The sequence below is a fragment of the Columba livia genome, chromosome 1 (genome assembly GCF_036013475.1).
Source record: "Columba livia isolate bColLiv1 breed racing homer chromosome 1, bColLiv1.pat.W.v2, whole genome shotgun sequence".
Taxonomy (NCBI): Eukaryota; Metazoa; Chordata; class Aves; order Columbiformes; family Columbidae; genus Columba; species Columba livia.
The window spans coordinates 142003148-142025354 of record NC_088602.1 but is presented as its reverse complement, the minus strand read 5'-3'; the positions used below and the strand labels follow the sequence as shown (position 1 = coordinate 142025354).

The 22207-nt window shown below is 35.9% G+C and overlaps 1 protein-coding gene across 11 annotated transcripts in view; it reads right to left on the bottom strand.

Moving 5' to 3' along the window:
* The window catches only part of CCDC91 (coiled-coil domain containing 91), a 208254-nt gene that overhangs the window by 161677 nt on the left and 24370 nt on the right, over positions 1-22207 (bottom strand). For 7 of the 11 annotated variants that reach the window (XM_065034160.1, XM_065034097.1, XM_065034145.1 and 4 more), the window contains exons 2-6: positions 14703-14745; positions 14519-14597; positions 10680-10837; positions 7148-7336; positions 5129-5233 (exon numbers count right to left, since the gene is read on the bottom strand). In XM_065034160.1, coding sequence (XP_064890232.1) covers positions 5129-5233; positions 7148-7336; positions 10680-10837; positions 14519-14597; positions 14703-14732 — 561 coding nt within the window. In that variant the 5' untranslated portion in view covers positions 14733-14745. Of the gene's footprint in view, positions 1-5128; positions 5234-7147; positions 7337-10679; positions 10838-14518; positions 14598-14702; positions 14764-22207 lie in introns of all 11 variants that reach the window. The other 4 variants (XM_065034106.1, XM_065034124.1, XM_065034170.1 and 1 more) reach the window with 1 other exon arrangement.

Sequence of the window (22207 nt, the reverse complement as noted above, 5' to 3'; positions counted from 1 at the left end):
CTATTTAAGGATTACCTCCTCCAAGCTCAAGGATGGTCCGTTGTGATAAGCAGAAAATCAAGCAAAGGCAGCAGGACAGCAGGAGGCCTGTATGGTTTAACTAATCCTCACTAAACTCTGGCATAAAATGGAACTGTAGAGGAGGTGGAAGCAGGAGCAGCTAACCCAGGAGGAACACAGAGCTGCTTTCCAAACATACACTACATTTACTAGAGTATTAACACACAGGGAATACTTCCTCCAGAGAAAGTTATACCTTCCAATACAGGATACAAAATGTATTCAGCATATGGCCAACTAGCATTAGGAAACATGACCATTTCACCCTGTCACTTCAACTGCAAGTGCTTCCAAGAGCTTGTTTTGTTAGACATCCAACTGCAAGATTGCTTCTTGAAATTACTTTAGGAAATTAATGTTCATACAAGGCCAGGATTGCTTATGTACATTAAAAGCATAATACAGGGGTCTTCCAGAATGGGCAGGTTTCTGTCTGTGATCATCTGTGCTTATTCCAAACACACAAACTTTGACACCTTCCTGTTGCCAACATGAACAGGCCTATTATACAAGATAAGCATTTCAGATTTCTCTCATGTCCTCAGGATTGAGCTACTGAGAATCTTCACATTATGGACAGCTAATCCATCACATACTATAGGTCTAGTGCTGGCTAGAAACTGACAGCAGTCTTATATCAACAACAAAACAGAGGCTAGGGAACTTAGAGAGCCCAGTTTGTTCTTCTCTCAAACACTGGGAAGTATTCATACTAGAGGCAAAATTATACTCCCCACCTGCTAAATAAAAGAAGCACATTAAAGTCATTTTTTCAATAAATAATTACAAGACATTTGCTAAAAAAAAAAAGCAGAACAGAAACAAAGTGTTCCAAAAGAACACATTTTTGGTGCTTTCAAAACAAGGATGGATTTCTTAAGTGAGAAGAACAGATATCAATTGCTAAACGAACAAAACCAGCTTATTTAAAAAAGAATTATGACACCACATCAACGACATTGTTCTTCGAAAAAACAGCCCACTTAACTTCCAGAATGGGTTGATGATGGGAAAAAATGTGTATAACCACAACTAAAGTTTTCCAGCAGCAGTGCAGTATTACTTTAAGTACAACTGTGTGGTAAATAAAGAAAGATCAGAGGAAAAGTATGATCCCATTCTTAGTGAATCATCAAAAATAGTTGTCTGTAGGTAGACTGAACATCAGAAGTCTTATCAGCTAAATTATCTGTCCAAAGACTTAAATTCCTACTGAGAGTGCAAGAACCCAGGCACTATTTTCCCTTCTCAAATTCAATGTTTCCTCTCTGATTTGGAAATAAGAGACCATCACCTACTAAATAGAAGTACTAATTTTGCTAGTATAAGTTGGGGAATGACCTATTAGAGAGCAGTGTAGGGGAAAGGGACCTGGGGGTCCTGGTGGGACAACAGGATGACCATGAACCAGCACTGGGCTCTTGTGGCCAGGAAGGCCAATGGCATCCTGGGGTGTATTAGAAGGGGGATGGTTAGTAGGTCGAGAGAGGCTCTCCTTCCCCTCTACTCTGCCCTGGTGAGACCACACCTGGAATATTGTGTCCAATTTTGGGCCCCTCGGTTCCAGAAGGACAGAAAACTGCTGGAGGGAGTCCAGTGCAGGGCAACAAAGATGATGAAGGGAGGGAAGCATCTCCCTGAGGCTGAGGGAGCTGAGTCTCTTTAGCTTGGAGGAGAGGAGACTGAGGGGTGACCTCATTAATGTTTACAAACATATAAAGGGTGAGTGTCACGAGGATGGAACCAGGCTCTTATCTGTGAAAACCAACAGCAGCACAAGGGGTAATGGGTTCAAACTGGAACACAAGATGTTCCACTTAAATTTGAGAAGAAACTTATTCTCAGTGAGGGTGCCAGAGCACTGGAACAGGCTGCCCAGGGATGTTGTGGAGTCTCCTACTCTGGAGACATTCAAAACCCACCTGGACACATTCCTGTGTAGACTCATCTAGGTGTTCCTGCTCTGGCAGGGGGATTGGACTGGATGATCTTTCGAGGTCCCTTCCAATCCCTAATATCCTGTGATTCTGTGTGCTATTGATGGTTTTTCACTATATTACAAATCGGGGTTTGGTAGTTTTAAAATGTAGCATTTATTCATTTCTACACCATATTGCAGTAGGACTGCAGCAAAATTTTTGATTTATAGGTTTAAAATGACAAATTATTCTACATTATGGTCAAAAACATGTATTGCCAACTAGCACTAAATGTCTTCAAAAGACGTGGCACCTCCCATTTAGAGAAGAGCTGAGGTGTTAAAAGTTGAGATGAATATATTAGAATATATGATCAAAAAAAGGGGAAAAAATAAGACTGATATAACAAAAAACACAGAGAGACATACTTTTATTCCTGTTTCTTTCCTGTTTAAATGAGCAAGTAATTATAAGGCTAAAATTACATTTATGTAACTTTATGGTTGCAACACTGCACACAAGTCAAGAAAACTAAACACTTGCCACAGCAATTTAAATTCAGCTATATTTTGTATGCAAAGAAGTTTGAATTACAACATGTTATTCTGCCTCTCAAATACCAAAGTGGGAATGTGAGAATCATAACTCTAATTTTACCAGCCTGTATGAATTCAAGATCTCAAAGAGAACATTGCATTAAATATCCAAACAATTCTATAATACCAGTCAATACCAATTTGTTTATTCTGTTATGAACCCACTGCTGCCCCTTTACTGTCTCTGGCTGTTGTAGTAACATAGGGCAACAACAATAAGAATGTGAAAATACTACAGGCTCTGTTCAATCTTAATCTTTTAAAGCGAATGATATTTAGACGCAACACAGAACTTTCTACTTTTCTCTTTTACACAAGCATAAATGTGGCAACACCCCACTGTCATCCATTGCTTAAATGCTAACACTCTATCATGGACATGGAATTCTGTCCACCTGATTAGGAACAGTAATTATCACTCCCCTTCAATTTGTTCATTTAAATTAAATATATGGCTTTTTTCACACCTGCAATGAAGAAAGTTTGTGACTGGTCCAGAAAACAATTCACTTCATCAGCATGCTAGCCTAACTCAGAGAAAACATGTGCAATATGCTTTATATTCCTACCTCGCCTTTCAAAATATTTAACATCAAAAAAACCTGAAAGCATATTTTATTGAAACAATTTTGTGACAACAAAACCATGGTAACATAACTGTCACCTTTGACTGAGGCAGAAATCAACAGGAAAAGATGAAAGAAATTACTGGCTTAGTTGACAAAGATCAATGAAATCTTCTCTTAGAATTAAGCACAGTAACTTCACAAAAAAAAGTCTGCTCTAAATATCACCCTGTTAACAATTTGACTGACTGTCTCTATTACTTCCAAACCAGCTTTTGAGAATTACCTATGTCACAAGTGCCAAAAGTCAGTTAGTTAGTAAATATAAATGTGTATTAAATAATCCATGTTCATGTAAAAGGCAGTTAGAACCATCTCATGAGGCATTTGTTTTACATATTATACTCAAATATTAACTTAGAAATTTCATTTAAGAGGAATGAAGGCAAAGCACATCTACAGCTTCGGATGCCAAAATCAGTTCAGTTGGAAGTCTTATCCTGAGAGTTCCCAAAGCTGTACCAGAGTCACAGCTACAGTCAGCTTTTAAGCTTTTTGAGTCAACAGCACTAATAACCAGCTGTTTCTACTGGAAAAAGAAACGCTAGCGAGACAGACATCTGTACTGCATAGCTGCCAGATTGACTCAGTGTGTGGCCACAAGTGTTGACCCTAGTGCAGCAGGAGCCAAAGGAGAAAGACAAAAGGAATTGGCATTAAAAGCTGTTCTAACAGAAGGCATCCAATATTCAAGTTTCATGAAAGTCATTTTAACTGTCAGCTCTTAAAAGCATGACTCAGTTTCTTCTCTGATTTGATTCTGGCTACATCCAGAAGACAACAAGAGGAAGTATGTGAGCTTTTCAACAAAGTAAGTTAAACATTGTGACGCTTTCATTGCCGTTGTTGAAAACCGTAGTACCTGACTCAAAGAGGCGTGATACAGACAGACTGATATTTGCAAACCACAGTAACATAACATTTTCACTACTGTAACACTTCTGCTTGAAGAGCATCCTGAAAGTGTTAAAAAAAAACCAAAAACACTTAGTCTGTTGTCAAGAGTTTACAATGATCATTAACTTTAGCCAGTATGATGATCCATAAATCGGAAGGTTTTTAAGAAAAACTTATTTTTATAACATAGCTATGCAAATATTTCTTTCATTGAGTAGAATGTTACACACACAAACAAACTTCCTTCATTGAGTAGAATGTTACACAAACAAACTAAAAAAAAATATTAGTTTATTATATTACCATAAGTTCTAGGAAGTAAAATTCCATACAAATTATTACAGCAACCATGAAATACGAGCAGAGAACAATGCAGTAGCTACTTAAAAACCATCTAGTGCAGCAAAAAAAACCCCAAAACCTAAGTGAAGCTGAATTACCAACAATTACCAAAATTTTGAAATGTTTTAAGTCTATAATATATAGCTTGTCCTGTTACAACACTGGAAGAAGACTGAAAACTTCAATGAAAAATGTCTTCTGTGTGACACTTCACATATGTATTTAATGAACAATGTTGATTTTTGCAATGGATGCAATATTAATTCCATTGTCTAGCATATATAATTACACTTCATAGGTTTTCACTACACAATACAAACTATTGCATATTCAAGTCAGATAATACTTTACAAATCATTGGCCAAAGCTACTGTAGAAAATGCTAAGTCATACTGTTAAACACAGATCTACTGTGCAGTGTTTTTAATTTTCATCTGTTCTATGAAACAGATCATAACAAGGACAAGTGATCCTAGTTACAATAATGTATTTATGCAAGCGGGCTATTAAGCCTATATTCCCACTAATATCAAAAGTCAGGCTCTGATCTAAAGACATTAGAATTTTTTTTAATTCAAAAGGCTTTGAAGTAGGCCTGTTGATACTTAACAGAATATTCGTTGGACAGAAATATACTCTATAGAAAACTCTCCTGAAAAAAATTAAGATCCTACAAGAAAGAAATTACCTGGAGCATCTTGTAATGATCTTGATGTGAAATTACTTCTTCTTTTTTTTCCTTCAATAAATCAATTTCCAGAATATTATGTTTTTCCAGTAAATGTTCCAATTCCTATAAAGTTTACATAATAAAATATGTGAATTTACAAACATATACAGCCTGTGAAAATACAGATTCAGGTAGTCATTCCAACTATTTCTGAAAGCTACATTTGCTATCATAATATACACAGAGATAAAAGGTTGTATAAGAAAACTCTGATTGCAGTCTTTAAATTGAGACAATATTTTCAAGAAGTATAAAGTATTTAAAATGAAAGGCATGCCCTGGCAGGCATGTCCTATGAGGTGCGGCCAAGTACTCTGGGTCTGTCTAGTTTGGAAAAAAGGAGGCTGAGGGGCGACCTCGTGGCTCTCTACAGCTTCCTGAGGAGGAGACGTGGAGAGGGAGGTGCTGAGCTCTTCTCGTTATCCAGTGATAGCACACTTGGGAATGGTTCAAAGCTGCATCAAGAGGGGTTTAGACTGGACATTAGGAAATATTTCTTTACCAAAAGGTTGACCAAACAGGGGAACAGGCTTCCTAGAGAGGTGGGTGATGCCCCAAACCTGTCAGTGTTTAAGAGGCATTTGGATAATTTGCTCTAACTTTTCATTGTTGTAGATCCTTTCCGACTGGAACTATTCTATTCCAATTACTTCCATATTTTTAACAGCTTGTTGTGTGTTTCTGCATTCGAAAAGAATCATATTAAATGTTCTTTTAGCAAATGGTTTCACTAAAAAGGCAGAAATCCCATTACATACAGCCCCAGTAATCTCTACCTGCATCTCAAAAAAGAATATATTTTAAAATATTCTATGATTTTGCAGAGACCCACTGTAGAAGCCTGCCCAACATGAAGCAATAGACAGGAAGGAGAATGACACTACTGACAATAAACTTCAAAATTATTTGCTGTACAAAGAGCTAAAGATTTTTATTTTTTCCTCAATGCAGCTGTTCCTCCTACCAAACTCACTCCTACTACACATAAGCTGTTGGCATCCTTTCAGTTGTTCAAGAACAACTATTTCTGCAGCCACGCAGGAAGCCAGTATAGAAACAAATGACCTGCCAGATCACTGCACAGCTATTTGAACAAAGGCGCAACTGAGAGGGTCATAAGGAGGACAGAAAGAGCAGGTCTGCTTCGTTCAATGCTGCTTTTGGACAAAATAGTAAAAACAGTTCTTGAGATTCAAAGTCTTTGCTTCAACTGTAGAGACAGAAACTGATTGTGCAACACCACTTCAATTCACAGCCTAGTTTCTCCTCTTACAGTCTGTATTCAAGCTTCCCTCTTCCAGCCCTACTCTCTACACACTTAACTCCTAGAATAATCAATCCATTGCAGACCTCCTCACCTTTGGCTCCAGTTACTCAACCTCATTTTAATTTCCAACAAGCCATTTCCTCCATCTCTAGCACACCTTGATAGCTATCAAGGAACAGTATTAAGAATAGCAGAAATTAAATTTACTCTCCTGCGCCTCAGTGACCTTTCACTAACTCAGATGCATAACTACAGGCATAGTCCTATTCGGTACTCTATCATATTCACATTAGAAGGAATATGAAAGATTTAGTTACCAGAGTTCCCAGAGGAGGAGGAAAAAAAAAAAAATAAATAAAGTGTTATGTGTTATGTTCATATAGACAGCCAAGGACATTTTCAGCTTTGGTGACCACACACTCTCAAAACACAGGAGAATCACTACACCTTCTAACCACGTGTCCATGCTCAGAAATCTTGTCTTTCTTTTTTTTTTTTTTTCCCCTCCAGGAAAAATAAAATGGGTTTTTTCCTGAAACTTTGGAAAAATCCAGTATAAAACAGACACCAGACATGAAAAAAATAAGTCTGTTGGCTGAATTTCACCAATTTCTCTGGAATTTTTCTAATTTCTACAAAACATGCATTGTAAATCCCTGCCAGTTCCAACTATATTTAAATGCCATTTGAATTTCAAAAAATATTCATACCTTTTTCATTTTTAATTTGTCTTCTTCAGCAGTGCAAAGCTTGCTTTCTAGGTTTGCAACAGCTTGTTGAAGGTAGCTCTTCTGTTCATTTGTTCTCTTTGTCTCAGCGTCAACCAAAGCACTGGCTGAGGTAACTAAAGTCTTGTCTTCAATTACATTCAAAGAAACAGCTGGAATATCTGCTTGAATCTGATTCATAGAAGAAACAAAATGGTAAAGGAAACGGTAAAGGGAATTTAACATTCCAGTCAAGTCAAATTTCATTCCCAGATGATATTACAGAACTTAAGAACTGTAAATACTAAGGTTACTCTTTTGAAACCACATTTCTCTGAAATTGGCCACGCACACTCTCAAATGTAGGATGTGCTGGCCAAAAAGAAAACTCCGACAATGGAACAGTAACTGGTAATTCTAGATGGATCCACTTCAACACTTCCGATCTCCTCAAGTGCTTTTCAAGAATACTCTAGGAGAAGGCCTCAACGAGGATGGCATGGTTGCCTCGGTTTCCAATGAGGTCAAAAAAAATCAAAAAGAGATGGAAAGAGACAGAAGTGAAGCTGAATCATCTCTCTAAAAGCGTCAGGCTTACAGCAAAATAAACTCTCTGTGAATTAGTCACTCTATGTTTTCACCTAATACGGACAGCAAACAGTAGCCATGGAAAGGGAGTACTAATTTTTTGTGCTAAAATAAACGGAAAGTCATCTTGAGGCTAGACCAACAGAATAAGAGTAATTGGGGCATGTCTACAACATTTTGTTAACGCTACTTCAGTGAACTGTAGAAGTACAAAAACTGAAGCAGAGGTTTCTAGAATATACAACCCAAAACAGATCAAGCACTAATAATAAACCTACATTTTCAGAAAAACACAAAAATAAATTAGGTGAGGCATTAAATAATTTGTGGTATAATTAACAAAAGCCAAAGCTTTCTTTTTCCTTCTTTAAAAAAAAGGCAAAAACTTTTTTCTATCACAGCAAAGGAACTTCTAAGGAAAAGGCTGGTAAATTAACTCCAGCTGCCACTTTTTCAACTACAATTTGAAAGTCAATAGCACTTGATATTTGGGAAACGTTAGTGAAAGAAAGATCTCAATGCATTTATAAAGAGAGGTTTGACTGATCTGATTTAACCCATTACCTTAACACCTTTTATTTCAAACTGACCCTCAAATAACAGATAGACTTTTCTTTAAACAAGTATCTCTCAAAGGAGTCAAAGAAGGAACAAACAAAAATAACTGAGATCTTGACTGTATATGGATACATAAGATCAAGTTGACAAAACAGCCAGAAAGAAAACGGCAGTTTGTGCTCTGAATTCCCCTTCACAGAATCACAGAATGTTAGGGATTGGAAGGGACCTCGAAGATCATCTAGTCCAATTTCCCTGCCAGAGCAGGAACACCTGGATGAGGTAGCAAGAAGCAAAGAGGAGCTAGATGTCCTAATTCTGCTTCTGAGTACTACGCAAGATTAGACTGGAACTCTGAAAATTGTGATCTTCAAACCTGAAATGTTCAAGCGTTTTTTAACATGACACCTCAAGAGCCTCTAGAGATAAATTCATAGAATACAGGTCTGCTGCCATCCTCTTCCAACAGGTGTAAGAATATTTTATTATAGTTTTATGCCCACCATTTTCCTTTGGTTTTATCCAAAAGTGCAAGGGCTGATGTCCATTTCAAAATAATGTTAAAGGACCTCCTCTCAGCTCCCTTTCTCCCTTTAGTAACACTTGCTAATGTTGTATTATTTAGTTTGTATGATTTCCTGCATTAAGAAGAGAGTTTATGAAACCATGGGTCTGTCAGCAGCTGACCAGAACAAGATGAGAAAAACTGAAACAAGGCCTATAACTAGAAATTGCACACATAATTATTCAGAAGTAAAGAAGCGTATTTCTTATTTTTAGTAAGATGACCTAATCAAAAGACTTTTCAGTTTCAAAAAATACACCTAAGCATTAGTATTCTTAAATATCCAAAGTCCTCTTTCCAGAGAACACACAAGCTGAAGTGGCTGGCCCAGCTCAAACAAGAAAGGACACAGGTTATTCATATTTCACTGTTAGCCAAAATCAAAAAGCGTAGGATCTGTGGTGGCTGAAGAAAAGCTGATTTTGATCATCCTGCCAGTAATACAAATTTACTTACCAAAACACTGTCAGAGAGGCAGATGAAGAGCTTTCAGCACAGAAAATGACCCTAGCTGGCATCAGTCAAAAAAGAAAATAAATACTCCCCCCTCTGAAGAAAAATCCTACAACTTCTGGATTTCTAAGAAAATTTCTTTGGTATCATTTGCATCTCGGCACATCTCTTCTCCACTTTTTTTAGGCTTTCCCAGAACATTAGGCTGGGAACAAATCCAAACCAGTAACTAATTCGTTACTAAGACTGAACTATTGGAGCTGTACTAGCCACAGTATTTCTGGAAGTGTGAACACACAGATGCTGCTCAAAGGAAAAACAATAAGATTCAGTTTAATCTAAACAAAAATTTGGCACAAGTTGTTTAAATAGCTCTACATAAATGCTTGTAAATGGTTAGATTATGGAAATCTGACTCAATCGTGAAATACAGTTTTCACCATGAGTAGCCCTAGGACTTGATGAGACTACCTGAAGAATAAGAAACCAAGTGCTGAAAATGGGTAGGTCAAAAATGGCCCTAAATATTGATTGGTTCCGAGAATGATGAGCATTTTCTAATTCAAGTCCTGAAACATGGAACTTTATAACCAGTAAACTGGTTCAATGAGGTGTCACTGCAATCAATGGCAATAAAAACCAACTTGGAAGAGTAAGTCTGTTTCATCCTTGTCCACAGCAATTTAGCATTCTTCTGCTAATCTTCAGGCAGAAATGCATTTCCTTCCTTTGCTCACCTAATCATGTGGTTAAAAACTAAACACTTTCACCCCCCAAACAGAAAAGATCAGTTGTCAGCAGTATTGCAACCACAAGGAGAGATCAAGATCACACAACTAGGACTGTGTCAGATCACCAAAAAAAAAAATCAATTTTACAAGTAATGATGGAGAAAGTAGTCAAATATAGTAAAATAAAAAATAAAACTAAAGTTCATTAACTATAGTTATGTAAAGATTAAACATTAATTCTTTAATCAGAAAACCACTTAACCACTTGAGAAAACATAGCAGTATGACATATTTGTACAGCAATAATCTTTACAGTATTAGGAGCAACAATTTTTTTTAGAGAACCTTCCTGCTATTGTTTCCTAGTTTCATGCCTATCACTACCATAATGCCTTTAACTTTTATGAACTCTTTAACACAGTTATCTCTCTTGCAGTCCATACCAAAATAGTATGGTGTCTCCCAGTAACAGGATATAAACGTCCTTTAAAAATTATTTCACTCCAAAGTCTGTATCACAAAAATCCAAGTACTTTTTTCTGTTTAAAGGCAAGTCAATCTAAATTTGCACAGAAAAGACACAACAATAAGATGTTTAATACACCAAGCTCCCATAACGAAACAAAAATTGTGATTTTACCTGCTCTTCAAGAACCGCTGGGTTTATAACATTGTTGGCTGTTTGAATAGCTGTTGCCACATTATCACTTGATACACTGAATGAGTCATAAGGAATCACGGAGGAAGGCAACACAGAGTGCTCCAGAAGAACATCAGGAGATACATGGACTTCACATACTAATGCAAGAAATAAAAACAGAAAGCACACACACAGTGTGAAGAATTCCAAAATTAATTCTGTTTCTGTAATCTATACCTAGCAAAACTGGTCACACTAGTAGCAAGTACAGTCATACTAATGTAAAGTTATATACCTCTTACAATCTAAATGCACTGAAGAGAGAATTATCCTGTATCCTGTACAGTGTAAAATGTATCACCGAACATTTTCAGTTAAAAGTTAAATTCAGATAGAAAGCTTAAGGCTGTTTTAGTGTGTTCAAATTTCAGCAATCTGCTTGAGTCCCAGCCCCACATATGGTTGCTCAAGGACAACTGTAAGAGACAGAAAGCTGAATTCTACAAGGCAGGAATTTCTGTCAGCTGTAACATCAGAGCAGAATCTACAGCCTGCATAATGCTGAATAAGCACCTTAGAGAAAAATAAACTGAAAATTACTGTATTTACAGACACCAGCCAATTTACTTTTGCCAATATGCAGGAAACTAGCATAACAGAATACGCCAAATACACTCTAAGATACATAAGTAACAAACACCCAATAAAATTATCATTGTCAGTGGAAAACAACTTTATTCGTGAAAGAAGAACAGAAACTGTTAAAAAAAAAATCTTATTTTTCCTGTGAAACAAACAGCAACAACTAATTAATTTAAATCAAAATAGACAAAGTATTTCCTGTACTTACACTGTTTTCAGCTGAATGTAAATGGATCACTCTCAGAAAAGGTTAAATTACTTAAAGAATGAGTAGAGAGATACATTAATAGGTATCAGCTGACACTCAATATGCCCAGAATAAAGGTAAGAGTCTCGGATGGCAGGCATAGCATTCTGCAAAGCTGTTGCAGTTTTATTCGTTTCCGTAGCAATTTTCCCCTTCCAAAAACAACAGTTTTAATCACTGTATTTGCAAATCACTTATTCACCAGAATGAGGTGCATTTCCAAATCTGTTGGAGAATACAGACTTCAAAAATAAGCAAAGCATAAGTAAGTGTTAATTCCAAAAGTGTAACTAGGATAAGATCAACAGGAAAACAAAGTTGATAGCAATTTATCTGTTGACTTCAATGAGTATGAATGTCCTCTGATCAAGAGGAAACACTTGGCTGCTTCTCTATACATATCAGTTTACAGTGGCACATCAACATATAGAGATTGATCCTATTAAAATCTTGCCTCTTGCAATAAGTTAATTGATTCACAGCAACATTTGCATGAAAAAGTCACATAAAGATTTTACACTAATAAAACTTTCTGAAGTTAATATTTTTAGTAAGAGAAATAAATGAATTGTCTGTCCGGTGTTATTTATAGATAAGTTGTTCTTGTCTTACCCTAGAAATCTGCCAGTCAATAAGGTTTCCAGCAAAAATGTTAAAATTCTAAGGTATTATGGTGCTATTGAGATGATTTGATAAATTTGGAGGGTAATATCATTATACACACCCAAGATTCACTGAACTTTATGGAGGAGGAGTATGTTAGTCATCTCATTAATTTCCTGCATATCTGATGTTTATAAGATAGAAAAAAGTTATAAAACAAAACACTGAAACCTCTTACAGTGTTTCTGAGTGTGCAAGAAGAATTCAGAAAGGCACCAGTGTTTACTACAGTGAGAAATTTTGACCTTGAAATTTGCCTTGGGCTTCTGCCTATCTTTTTGAATGTTGATTTCACTTTTTCAATAGGCTTACAGTATGATGAAATGTTTATTGGCATGTGCAAATAGTCTCGTCTGTGCAGTACTTCAAATCAGAAAATGTTTATTAATTGTGGTTGCTGGTTTAGAAAGGGAGAAAAATACGAATTTGTAAGAATTTCCCCTTCTACCAGGACAATTACCAGAGAGCATGTACTTCTTTCTGTTAGTCTTCTCTAGCAGTGTCACCTAATAGGAAAACATTGTTTTTATTCTAAATGGTAAATGTGAGAACAAACTTATTTACTTTTAATCTCTCATGGCTGCAAGTTTTAATTAGAATCCGTCATACCAGCTGCTTTATAAACATGGAAATAGAAAGTAGGGCTGGTCCAAAGACCTTTCCTTTAACTCTTTGAGAAAATATGCATTATGAATATTAAGGAATGAGCAAGTAGTGAAAGAAAAACAACGTGCATTTGTGCGGTCCTGTTACTAAGGTTTCTTTGCTACTACTGTTAGCAAAGTTCAAATAAGTGCCTGTTGCATTGGGTCTGTTCCTTCTGATTGTTTAACTGAGGTAGCAACAAGTAGTCCTTCTTACTTAGTGTCATTATATGTGTGATAGATTTCCTTTTTTCTTTGCTGTCTTAATATGGGGAAGTACTAAAAAGAATCACTATTGTATGCCCAGTGTATGGGCTGTGGGGGAACTACTCAAACATCAGTGTTTTATTACCATAGATTAAGTACATGTATTTGTAAAGTTGAACAAGAGGAAAATCTATTTAAAAGAAACAAACAAAAAACACTTCGGGAATAAAAGCTTTTTATTTGGAAAAATGAGATCTACGAACAGTAAGGGAGTACTAAGTCTTATGTTTAAACTGCAGACAAATACAGTTCAGAACTGAAAACAAAAAATATAGGTTTTTACGAACTTTAAAATAAATTATGGAATATTCTAGTGCCTTATCACTAGTTCACTTGGTTCCCAGAAGTGATTCAAAGAGATTGAATATTAATTATTATGTCTGGCCAGAAAACCCATTCCTAAGAAGCATTTTGATCGATCCTATTAAAATCTTGCCTCTTGCAATAAGTTAATTTATTCACAGCGACATTTGCATGAAAAAGTTGCATGAAGATTTTACACTAACGAAACATTCTGAGTGCAAGGTTTTTTCCCTTAATTTTGAAATACTTTAAATACTTTGGTACAGCCTAGCCCAAGACTTCTGTGTCACCACAGAAGTATAAGTGTATAAGTGTATAAGTGTATAAGAAGTATAAGTGTATAAGATGTGGGTTGCTTGTTTTTTTGTTGTGGCTTTTTTTTTTTTTTAACTAATGCTGTTAAAGCAGTGGTTCTTTTGTGAAAGCAGTGAAATCTAGACTAAATTCTCATAAGAAAATCAATTGTCCATCAGTAACACCACCTTAATCTTTTAGTTCTACTAATACTGTACATTTATCCACTATCAATGAGCTTTTATCAATTTCTTAAAATCCAGACAGGCAGCAGGCATTTATATAAATTAATGGAAGTAGCTCCATAATGGTTTCAGCTTCTGCTTGGATGCTTTAAAAACTGCTTAAGTAAAAAAAGATCATTCCCCCCACAAAGCAATTAAAAGACTCCATCATAGTCAAAGAAATCTAATGGAGAAAGCAGCATGTTCAAGTCCTATTTTTAAGTTTGCTTTTTGTATGTTTTCCCATAATTTGTCACAGACCTTCCATAATCAAAAGTAAGACTATCTCTTGAGTGAAGAAGCTCCATTTCTTCTTCCCATGAGATGCCAATCACACTTAGAAATGGATAAACTACTTCTCTTTCATTCCTCAAGAAACTTTAACTTTGAGAAGCACAGCTTCCCAAAATAATTACTCAGAAACATACTTATGCTAGTTCACTGCTGCTTACTCTTCCATTGTGTATACACACCTTCCTGGGTACTAATATTTAGAGTGAATAGAGAAGGACATCAATAGATTATTAAGAATTTTTATTGTGATTTTATGAATACCTGTAGGAAATGCTGCCCAAGCAATAGCAGGGGATGTAGTTTGCTTTTCACCATTTCCACACTCATAACTCTCTGCTGCCTAGAAACACAAAAAATAAAGTTACTTGTTTTACAAAATATTATAAATCCTATTTAAAAGTTGTTAATAATTAAATTTAAAAATTCAGTCATCCAAATAACATACCTCAAATCCTCCAAAGTCATCATCATCCATCTTTCAACTGGTACTAGAATACAGCAGAAAACTTGAATTAAAAACAAAAAATACTAAATTATCATATCCCCCTCACTCATCATGTAGCAATACAAACTTTGTAAAACTAAATTTAAACTAAATTTAAAGGACAGTCTTGGGTAGAACAAGTCACTGTGGTCAAACCCAAAAATCCCAGCAATATAAAGTAATACAATGCTCTACACCACAGGAAAACGGGTGTATTTCATTGGCCAGTCTCGAAGGAGTCAAAATACAAAATGATTCAGGTTTGTGTACTTCAGTTACCTGACAGATGGGTAGAGACCTTCACTTGGATACAACTGCTACCTAGCTCATCTATGTGCCCTTCATAACCTCATCACTTTCTCCTTTAGAAATGAGTATTCAGTCTTTCACCCAAGTACTCTTCTCCATAGGTTAACTGAAGTCTTCCTAACTAACAAGTTCTACAAAAGGTCAAGGGACCTAAATAGGAACTTTTTCACATAGAGGATGCAAGGGCTAGAACTGCAAGATCTCTCTTAAGAAGTACTTATTTATTGATCAAGATAAATTTAAAAAATCAGTATTTTACAATGGAAATCAAACACCTTCAAGGGAAAAGATAAGCACTGCCCATCAGTATTGTCAAACATCTTTTGAAAGCAAGACTGTAGAAAAAGTTTTCTAAGATAGGAAAACAGAAAGATGGTACCATACCTACTGCTCTCAAGTATAGCAGTTAATTACCTCAACCCCAGTACGTCAATAAATGGTACCGAAAACAGCAAGTAACTTAGTCTGGCTACATATTAAATAAAAAGGATCCAGGAAGTGGAATTTCTGAAAATCAAATTCCAAGATGAAGTATTTTCTTCTTTAGTAATGAAGACAGATCCAATTTAATGCAACCATGATCTACCATGTACTTCATAGTTTTGTGTTTATGATTTAAAATATAAAAATATTTTCCATTGTTAAGTTGCTTTTCCAAATCAGCACTGTGATTAAATCCAAAAAGACTTCCTGCTTTTCCCATCTCTTCTTAGCTGTCTGGCAACATCAGCACAAACTACAACTTAGAAAAAGACTGTGGTGAATTTCTGGAAATTTTTCTGCTACCACAGAGGTCCTTCTCTAGGTTTCATGGTGAGGCTGATTTAGATTTTACAAACTGATCAGCATTTTTGAGTTGTAGCCCTGAATTCTGTGGCATTTTGATATATTTATAGTTAAATTGCAGTTCCTTTTACAAAAATGCAGGATAAGTTATTCAGCTAATTAAAGTAACTCAAGATACACATGCCTGTTCAAAGAAGGGTATTATACATCTTCCAAAAAAAAAGTCATTCTGATACTAAAAGATGATCCAAAAAAAGTTAGTCTTTATACAGTGTCAAAATGTTTGTAAAGTTAACTCACTTCAGTAAAAATAAGACTACAAGCTGGAGAATCTTCTATTACTATGAAAGCACATGTTCAGAAACAGAAGAATTCAAAGTGTTTGGAGGAAATCTCCAAATAAAAGTATTAGATTGCCAGAAGGGGACATTTTCAGTTTATATCTACTGCTGAAAATCACTACCAAGAAAGACTTCAATTCAAACACGTATCTGCCAAAATTTAACAAATTGATTTCCAATTCCTTATTGATTAACTTTATTTAAATCACCACTATCACAGTGTAAGCAGGCAGATTTAGTTAAAGAACAGTATTGTCCAATATTCACACGTGATATAAGAACTAAATATCTTTTTTAGGGTCTGCAAGGTGTTCTGCTGGTTTTGTATTAGTTGGCTTTGTGTTGTTTTGGTTCTTAGAGAGAAAGAAGGCAGTTGGGCATTTTCCCTATCAATGTGAAACTTAACAGGTCAAATATTCATGCATTCCATTAACATTCAAAGCTTTAATATACACGGTGTTTCAAAAAGATGGACCCAATTTCAAAGCAGTATATTTCAGAAGGGCAATGTTACAATTACACAAAAATGGTTTAACGAGTTAACAAGTTTTAGTGACCTTTTTATAAGTGCTCTATATTCCCTCTACCTGCTGTACTGACAACACCAAGACATTAGTTAAATTCATTTAATTCATTGAATTTGTCCCAAACTCCCCTGAAAGTGTCTTCTGAGGTCACTGCTGCTATGATTCTGTTTTTGAAGTCACCCAGATTAGTCGCTAGTGGTGGCACAAAAACAGTCTTTGACATATCTTCACAGGAGAAAGTCGCAATGCGATTTATTTTTGAAGCACCCTGTATAACACATAAAAATAATGCATGCACACACAAATGATAGCAATGGAAGTTGTACAGATAGAACATCACTGCTGAAGCAGACAGCAATGTGCAAACAACTGAGAAAGCCAATGTATTCATGCTACCTGCTACTAAATGCTACACAAAACAGACTGGTAATTTTGTATAGGTACTGCAAAATGCAGTAATCAAGGAGCAATCAGAGAAGTCGGAGAAAGAGGGGCTTTACAAAGGTAAACAAGTATTTTATCTATTCACTATGTATCACATTAACAGGTCCTACAGGTTCTACCCAGTTACTTCAAAGGACCACAGCAAATTTTTTTCCCAAAGAGCAGGAGACATTATTCCCATCATCTTAACTGGAGAAAGTACATTCCATACTCAGTACTGTGTTTTAAAATGACAAACTCAAACAGGTTTGGAGGAGTACAACAGAATTAAAGCAGTTTTGGAAAGGCACACTAAAACGGAGAGTCTTTTAAAAAAATTGCAAAGGCAAACAAAATTATCTGTCAAATAAAAAATAATGTTCTAAGAAGTGATTAACTACTTTCATTTATCATCAAATGCAGCACTGATATAGAGCAGTAAAGGACAGAAGCCTCTGAAAGCAAAATGTTTGATAAATACCAGCAAGGATTTCCAGGAAGGCAACATAAACTCCCACAAGAAAATTTATAAGAACTTGTGTATACATAAAACAAAAGTAATTTTTGATAGAGAAAAAGTATGTGGGGCATTAAAAAGGGAGAACAACCTGTTATTGAATCCATCATCTTTGTTATTACATTTCATATACAGTTTTTGTAAGTCTGGTAATAATCACAAGACTATTTTGACCTAAGATTACCTTACTCCACAAATTTTAACACAGACATTTTATGAATAGCATGATTAATCTATAAATTATTCCACACATCATTTAAATGGAATAAAAGAGAAACAGACTCCAAGCAAGTCTTAGTAGTATCAATGGTGTTTTCACACCTAACTACTAATCCTCCAATTTCCAGTTCTTCAGAGATCCCACAGGAATTCTGAGCTAAGTGATTGTCAAACAGCTAGAAAGGACTATTTCTTATTTGTCTATGTATAATATATATTCGTCCATGTACATGCACCTCTGTTTTCAAAGGCAAAACTAAGTTTTTAGTCCATCAAAAAGAAATCCTGATTTGTTTACAAGCTTTGTTTGCTGTAGGAAAAAGAAGACAAAATTCAGAATGAAACTGGCAAACTTAGTACATATCACAAGTAAGCAGGAAGCAAATGAGGATAGAAAGCATGGATTAAGTTCAGAGAGATGCTGACACAGGGCACTTCAAAAACTCAAGGTTGAAGTGTTCTTTTCAAAGACTATTAGTGCAAGGGCTCTTACTGGAGGATGTCTTTCCAAAAAGATGTTTATTCTTGCATAAAAGAGTGCTTTCTGCAAGAAGGGAACTGGGCCACACCAATGTTTTAAGAACTGTTTAGAAGAAAAATTAATCAAGCCTATTTTTAGCTAGGAGTCTTTCACAGCCCTCAAAAGCACTTGTTCATTTAGCTCTAAAAAATGTTTGAATAATTTGTTATAAACTTAACTGAAAACAATGCTGAAAATATGACCCAATACACAATTTCTCAATTCCACACCTTATTCTGGGGATGGAAATGCTTTTCTGGTACAAATAAACAGCAGAACTAGACTAACACCTCACACAGAACTGCAACAATTTCGGGACAAGCATTTTTCAATCAATCATCTATTCCAAAATGGGTCATCAGACTTTTATTTCCTTACAGACTAGGAACATTATTTGTGGCACCGGAATAGGAAAAAATACATTAAGTGCAGACAATCTGCAGAAGGATTTAAAAAATAGCAAAAAACTGAAACAACCCACAGAGTCTTACCATGACTAAATGTGGTCTCTTAAAATATGCCTGATACTGGAATTAAGTAACTGTAAAATTGGGCAACAAGAAGTCAACCTCAAAATTACAGATTCATAGAAATTACAGTTGGAAAAGACACAAGAGGTCATCCAGCCCAGGACATTTCCAAAACATTACAGTTCTCAAGACAGTTATATCCTAAAAGGCTTGAGAAGCTCTCCAGTCATACTTCTGTGAAAAGAAGGAAACTTTTTATGGATCACAAATATGTAAGCCATGGCATTTTCAGTAGATTTTATATAAATAAGTTTGTATTCAACAAACCATACAAGAATTTAGGCCAGAATTCAGACCAGCAGGTCTTTTAATTCAAGCTCCTGCTCAAAGCAGGGCCAACACTGTATTCAGATCAGGTTGCTCAAGACTTTCTTCTCTATGATCAATAATTCAGCAAACAGATAGCTGTGAGTGTCTGAGGTGCTTTCCTACATAAAATACAGTCACCAAAGCCTGACCATCAGCTTACAGTCATGAGAACTTTGTGAAATGCACTTACCCAACAGACATACCAAAATCATGTTTTTATATACAGGAAGACCATGACCCATTCACAAGGAATAAGACAGAAAAATGTAAGCTGGGAAAAAAGCCCCTCTTCCCCATTCCAACTGTAAGGAGAAGGAATGTTGTAATCCTACCAGAAATCCCGGTATTCTTCATATCCAAAAGGCAAAAGTGGTAGAGAAACCAAACGGTGAATTTAGAAGGATTCTTCATTCACTTAAACATCTGTCTCTGGTTAGTAAGAATTCAAAATAATCAAGTCCTGATCTATTGCTTGATAAATAAAATATAGACTTGCCTCAGTAATAAAGACAACTAATTTTGCCAGGTACATTCAACTGTAAACTATATTACTTGCCCTGCAATTTTGAGCAAGCAGCTAACTTACTTGCAGAATTTTGTACATTTTAAAGGAACAACTTACGAAGCACATTGCTGTTCTGTCAGAACAGCATATGTGGAGCTGGCTGAGGGTGGGGCTGCTGCATTTGTCTTTCTGACAAATACTGTCAGTGGTTAACCCCTACCTATGACAACGTATCGGTTTTACTTCGCATGTTTATGCTTACTAAATGACTCATTCAATGTGCCCAATCTAAGACAGGCTTATTAGCTGTTTCCTCACCGGACATAACATAGACCGCATTATTTGAAGAATAATCTTTGGCCAAAAGCGCAGGCTCCAAATAGCCTATCCTAGATAGGTTCAGAATTTAAAAAAAAAAAAAAAAAAAAAAAGCCATTTAGAAAGCATATTAGAAAGCATATATACTGGCAATACCTCTGTAATAAAGAGCAGAACAGAGGATAAACTGTATTGCAAAGTTCTAACCAGCTCACATATGCTTCTCCTCATAGCTCTTCTGCCAAAACTCCCAATACTCTCAGTAATTTCAGAACAGGAACAAAGTTTTGTCTTTTTACTCAGCTGATATAGACTCTTCTCCTGATCTATACCAAAGACAGAATAAGCACGTTGCATCTTAACTTACAGTAGGTACTAAGTCACTAATTAGAAAATTTTTATCATAGAATACACATACCACAAAGGATACATAGCCAAGAAAGACCAGAATATGAATGTACAGCACAGGAGAAACTGAAATAAATTTACAGCACCCGTAAACTTTTCGAAAAAAACCAAACAGAACTTAGATTACTTGCTTCACTCCTGCTTAAGATCTCAGCACTAAAAGTAACCTGTTTAATAACACTTAGATCACAGTATCACAGTATCACAGTATGTTTGGGATTGGAAGGGACCTCAAAAGATCATCCAGTCCAATCCCCCTGCTGGAGAAGGAACGCCTAGGTGAGGTCGCACAGGAACATGTCCAGGCGGGTTTTGAATGTCTCCAGAGAAGGAGACTCCACAACCTCCCTGGGCAGCCTGTTCCAGTGCTCTGGCACCCTCACTGAGAAGAAGTTTTTTCTCAAATTTAAGCAGAACCTCTTGTGTTCCAGCTTGATCCCATTACCCCTTGTCCTATCATTGTTTGCCACCGAGAAGAGCCTGGCTCCATCCTCATGGCACTCACCCTTTATATATTTATAAACATTAATGAGGTCCCCCCTTAGTCTCCTCTTCTCCAAACTAAAGAGACCCAGCTCCCTCAGCCTTTCTTCATAAGGGAGATGCTCCACTCCCTCCATCATCTTCGTTGCCCTACGCTGAACCCTCTCCAGCAGTTCCCTGTCCTTCTGGAACTGAGGGGCCCAGAACTGGACACAATATTCCAGATGTGGTCTCACCAGGGTGGAGTAGAGGGGACCAGGTCATAAATAGAGGAATGCTTTTCATTTATTATAGCCAGGGATTCAGTGGCACAAAACACAATATAAATGTTACTAAAAGTCATTGTCAAAAACTAAGCAATAGCTACTGGCAGAGTTTGATTTTGTTTTGTTTTGCTGTGTTTCTTTGGTTGTTTTTTTTTTTTGAGATTGGGGACTTCTAACTTCCCTTCATAGTAGAAAGGCTAAATTCTTCTAGCATACCTGTCAGGTATCAATTTCTAAAACTAGAAGCTGTAACAAGGTACTGAAATGTAGGTGAGTTTGTTTTTTTTTTTTTCAAAATGAATGCAACAATATGATGCAGTAATTCTCAATCCTTCAAATCAATGGAGTTCAACACTTTTAATGTTTTATTTGTGTAACTTCTAATTCTGTAATTTACCTCATAGTAATATCTTGTTTGCAATGAAAAGCTTCTGCAGACTTTTTTTTCCTTACTAAAGCAGCTGACTATACAGTAAAATTTAATGGAAAAATTTCCTACAAAGATAACATGATCCATGTGGTTAACATTCACTTAGTGGTTTGTTATTTAATGACTAGAGTTCACAGTCTTGTTACAGAAAAAGAGTATTCTGTATTGGTTTTAACGGGAAAGCTCTAAACAGCTCCTAAATTCTGTATTAAATTTTCAGTATTTATCATCTGTATCTAACAAGGAAAATACAGAGTGAGCAGAGGCTGACATCACAAGACCATGAGGACATGAGACGAGAGGGAAATTTAAGACTGTCTTTCAATTTGGAAACACAGACTGCATTAGTAATTATAATAAACGTGATTTAAAAAAAATATATTGGAAGTTGAAAAACTAACACAAGATGTTCATAAGAAATTAGGAGTTCACAACAAAAATATAATAAATTCGTTATATAGAAGAAATTAGGCTAATTATTTCTTCAGAGATACTAGAAATTCTTTGACTATTAAGAAATATGCTACTTCAAGCTCCATGCTGATTAATGAATCTTGGATAAGCTACTATTTTTC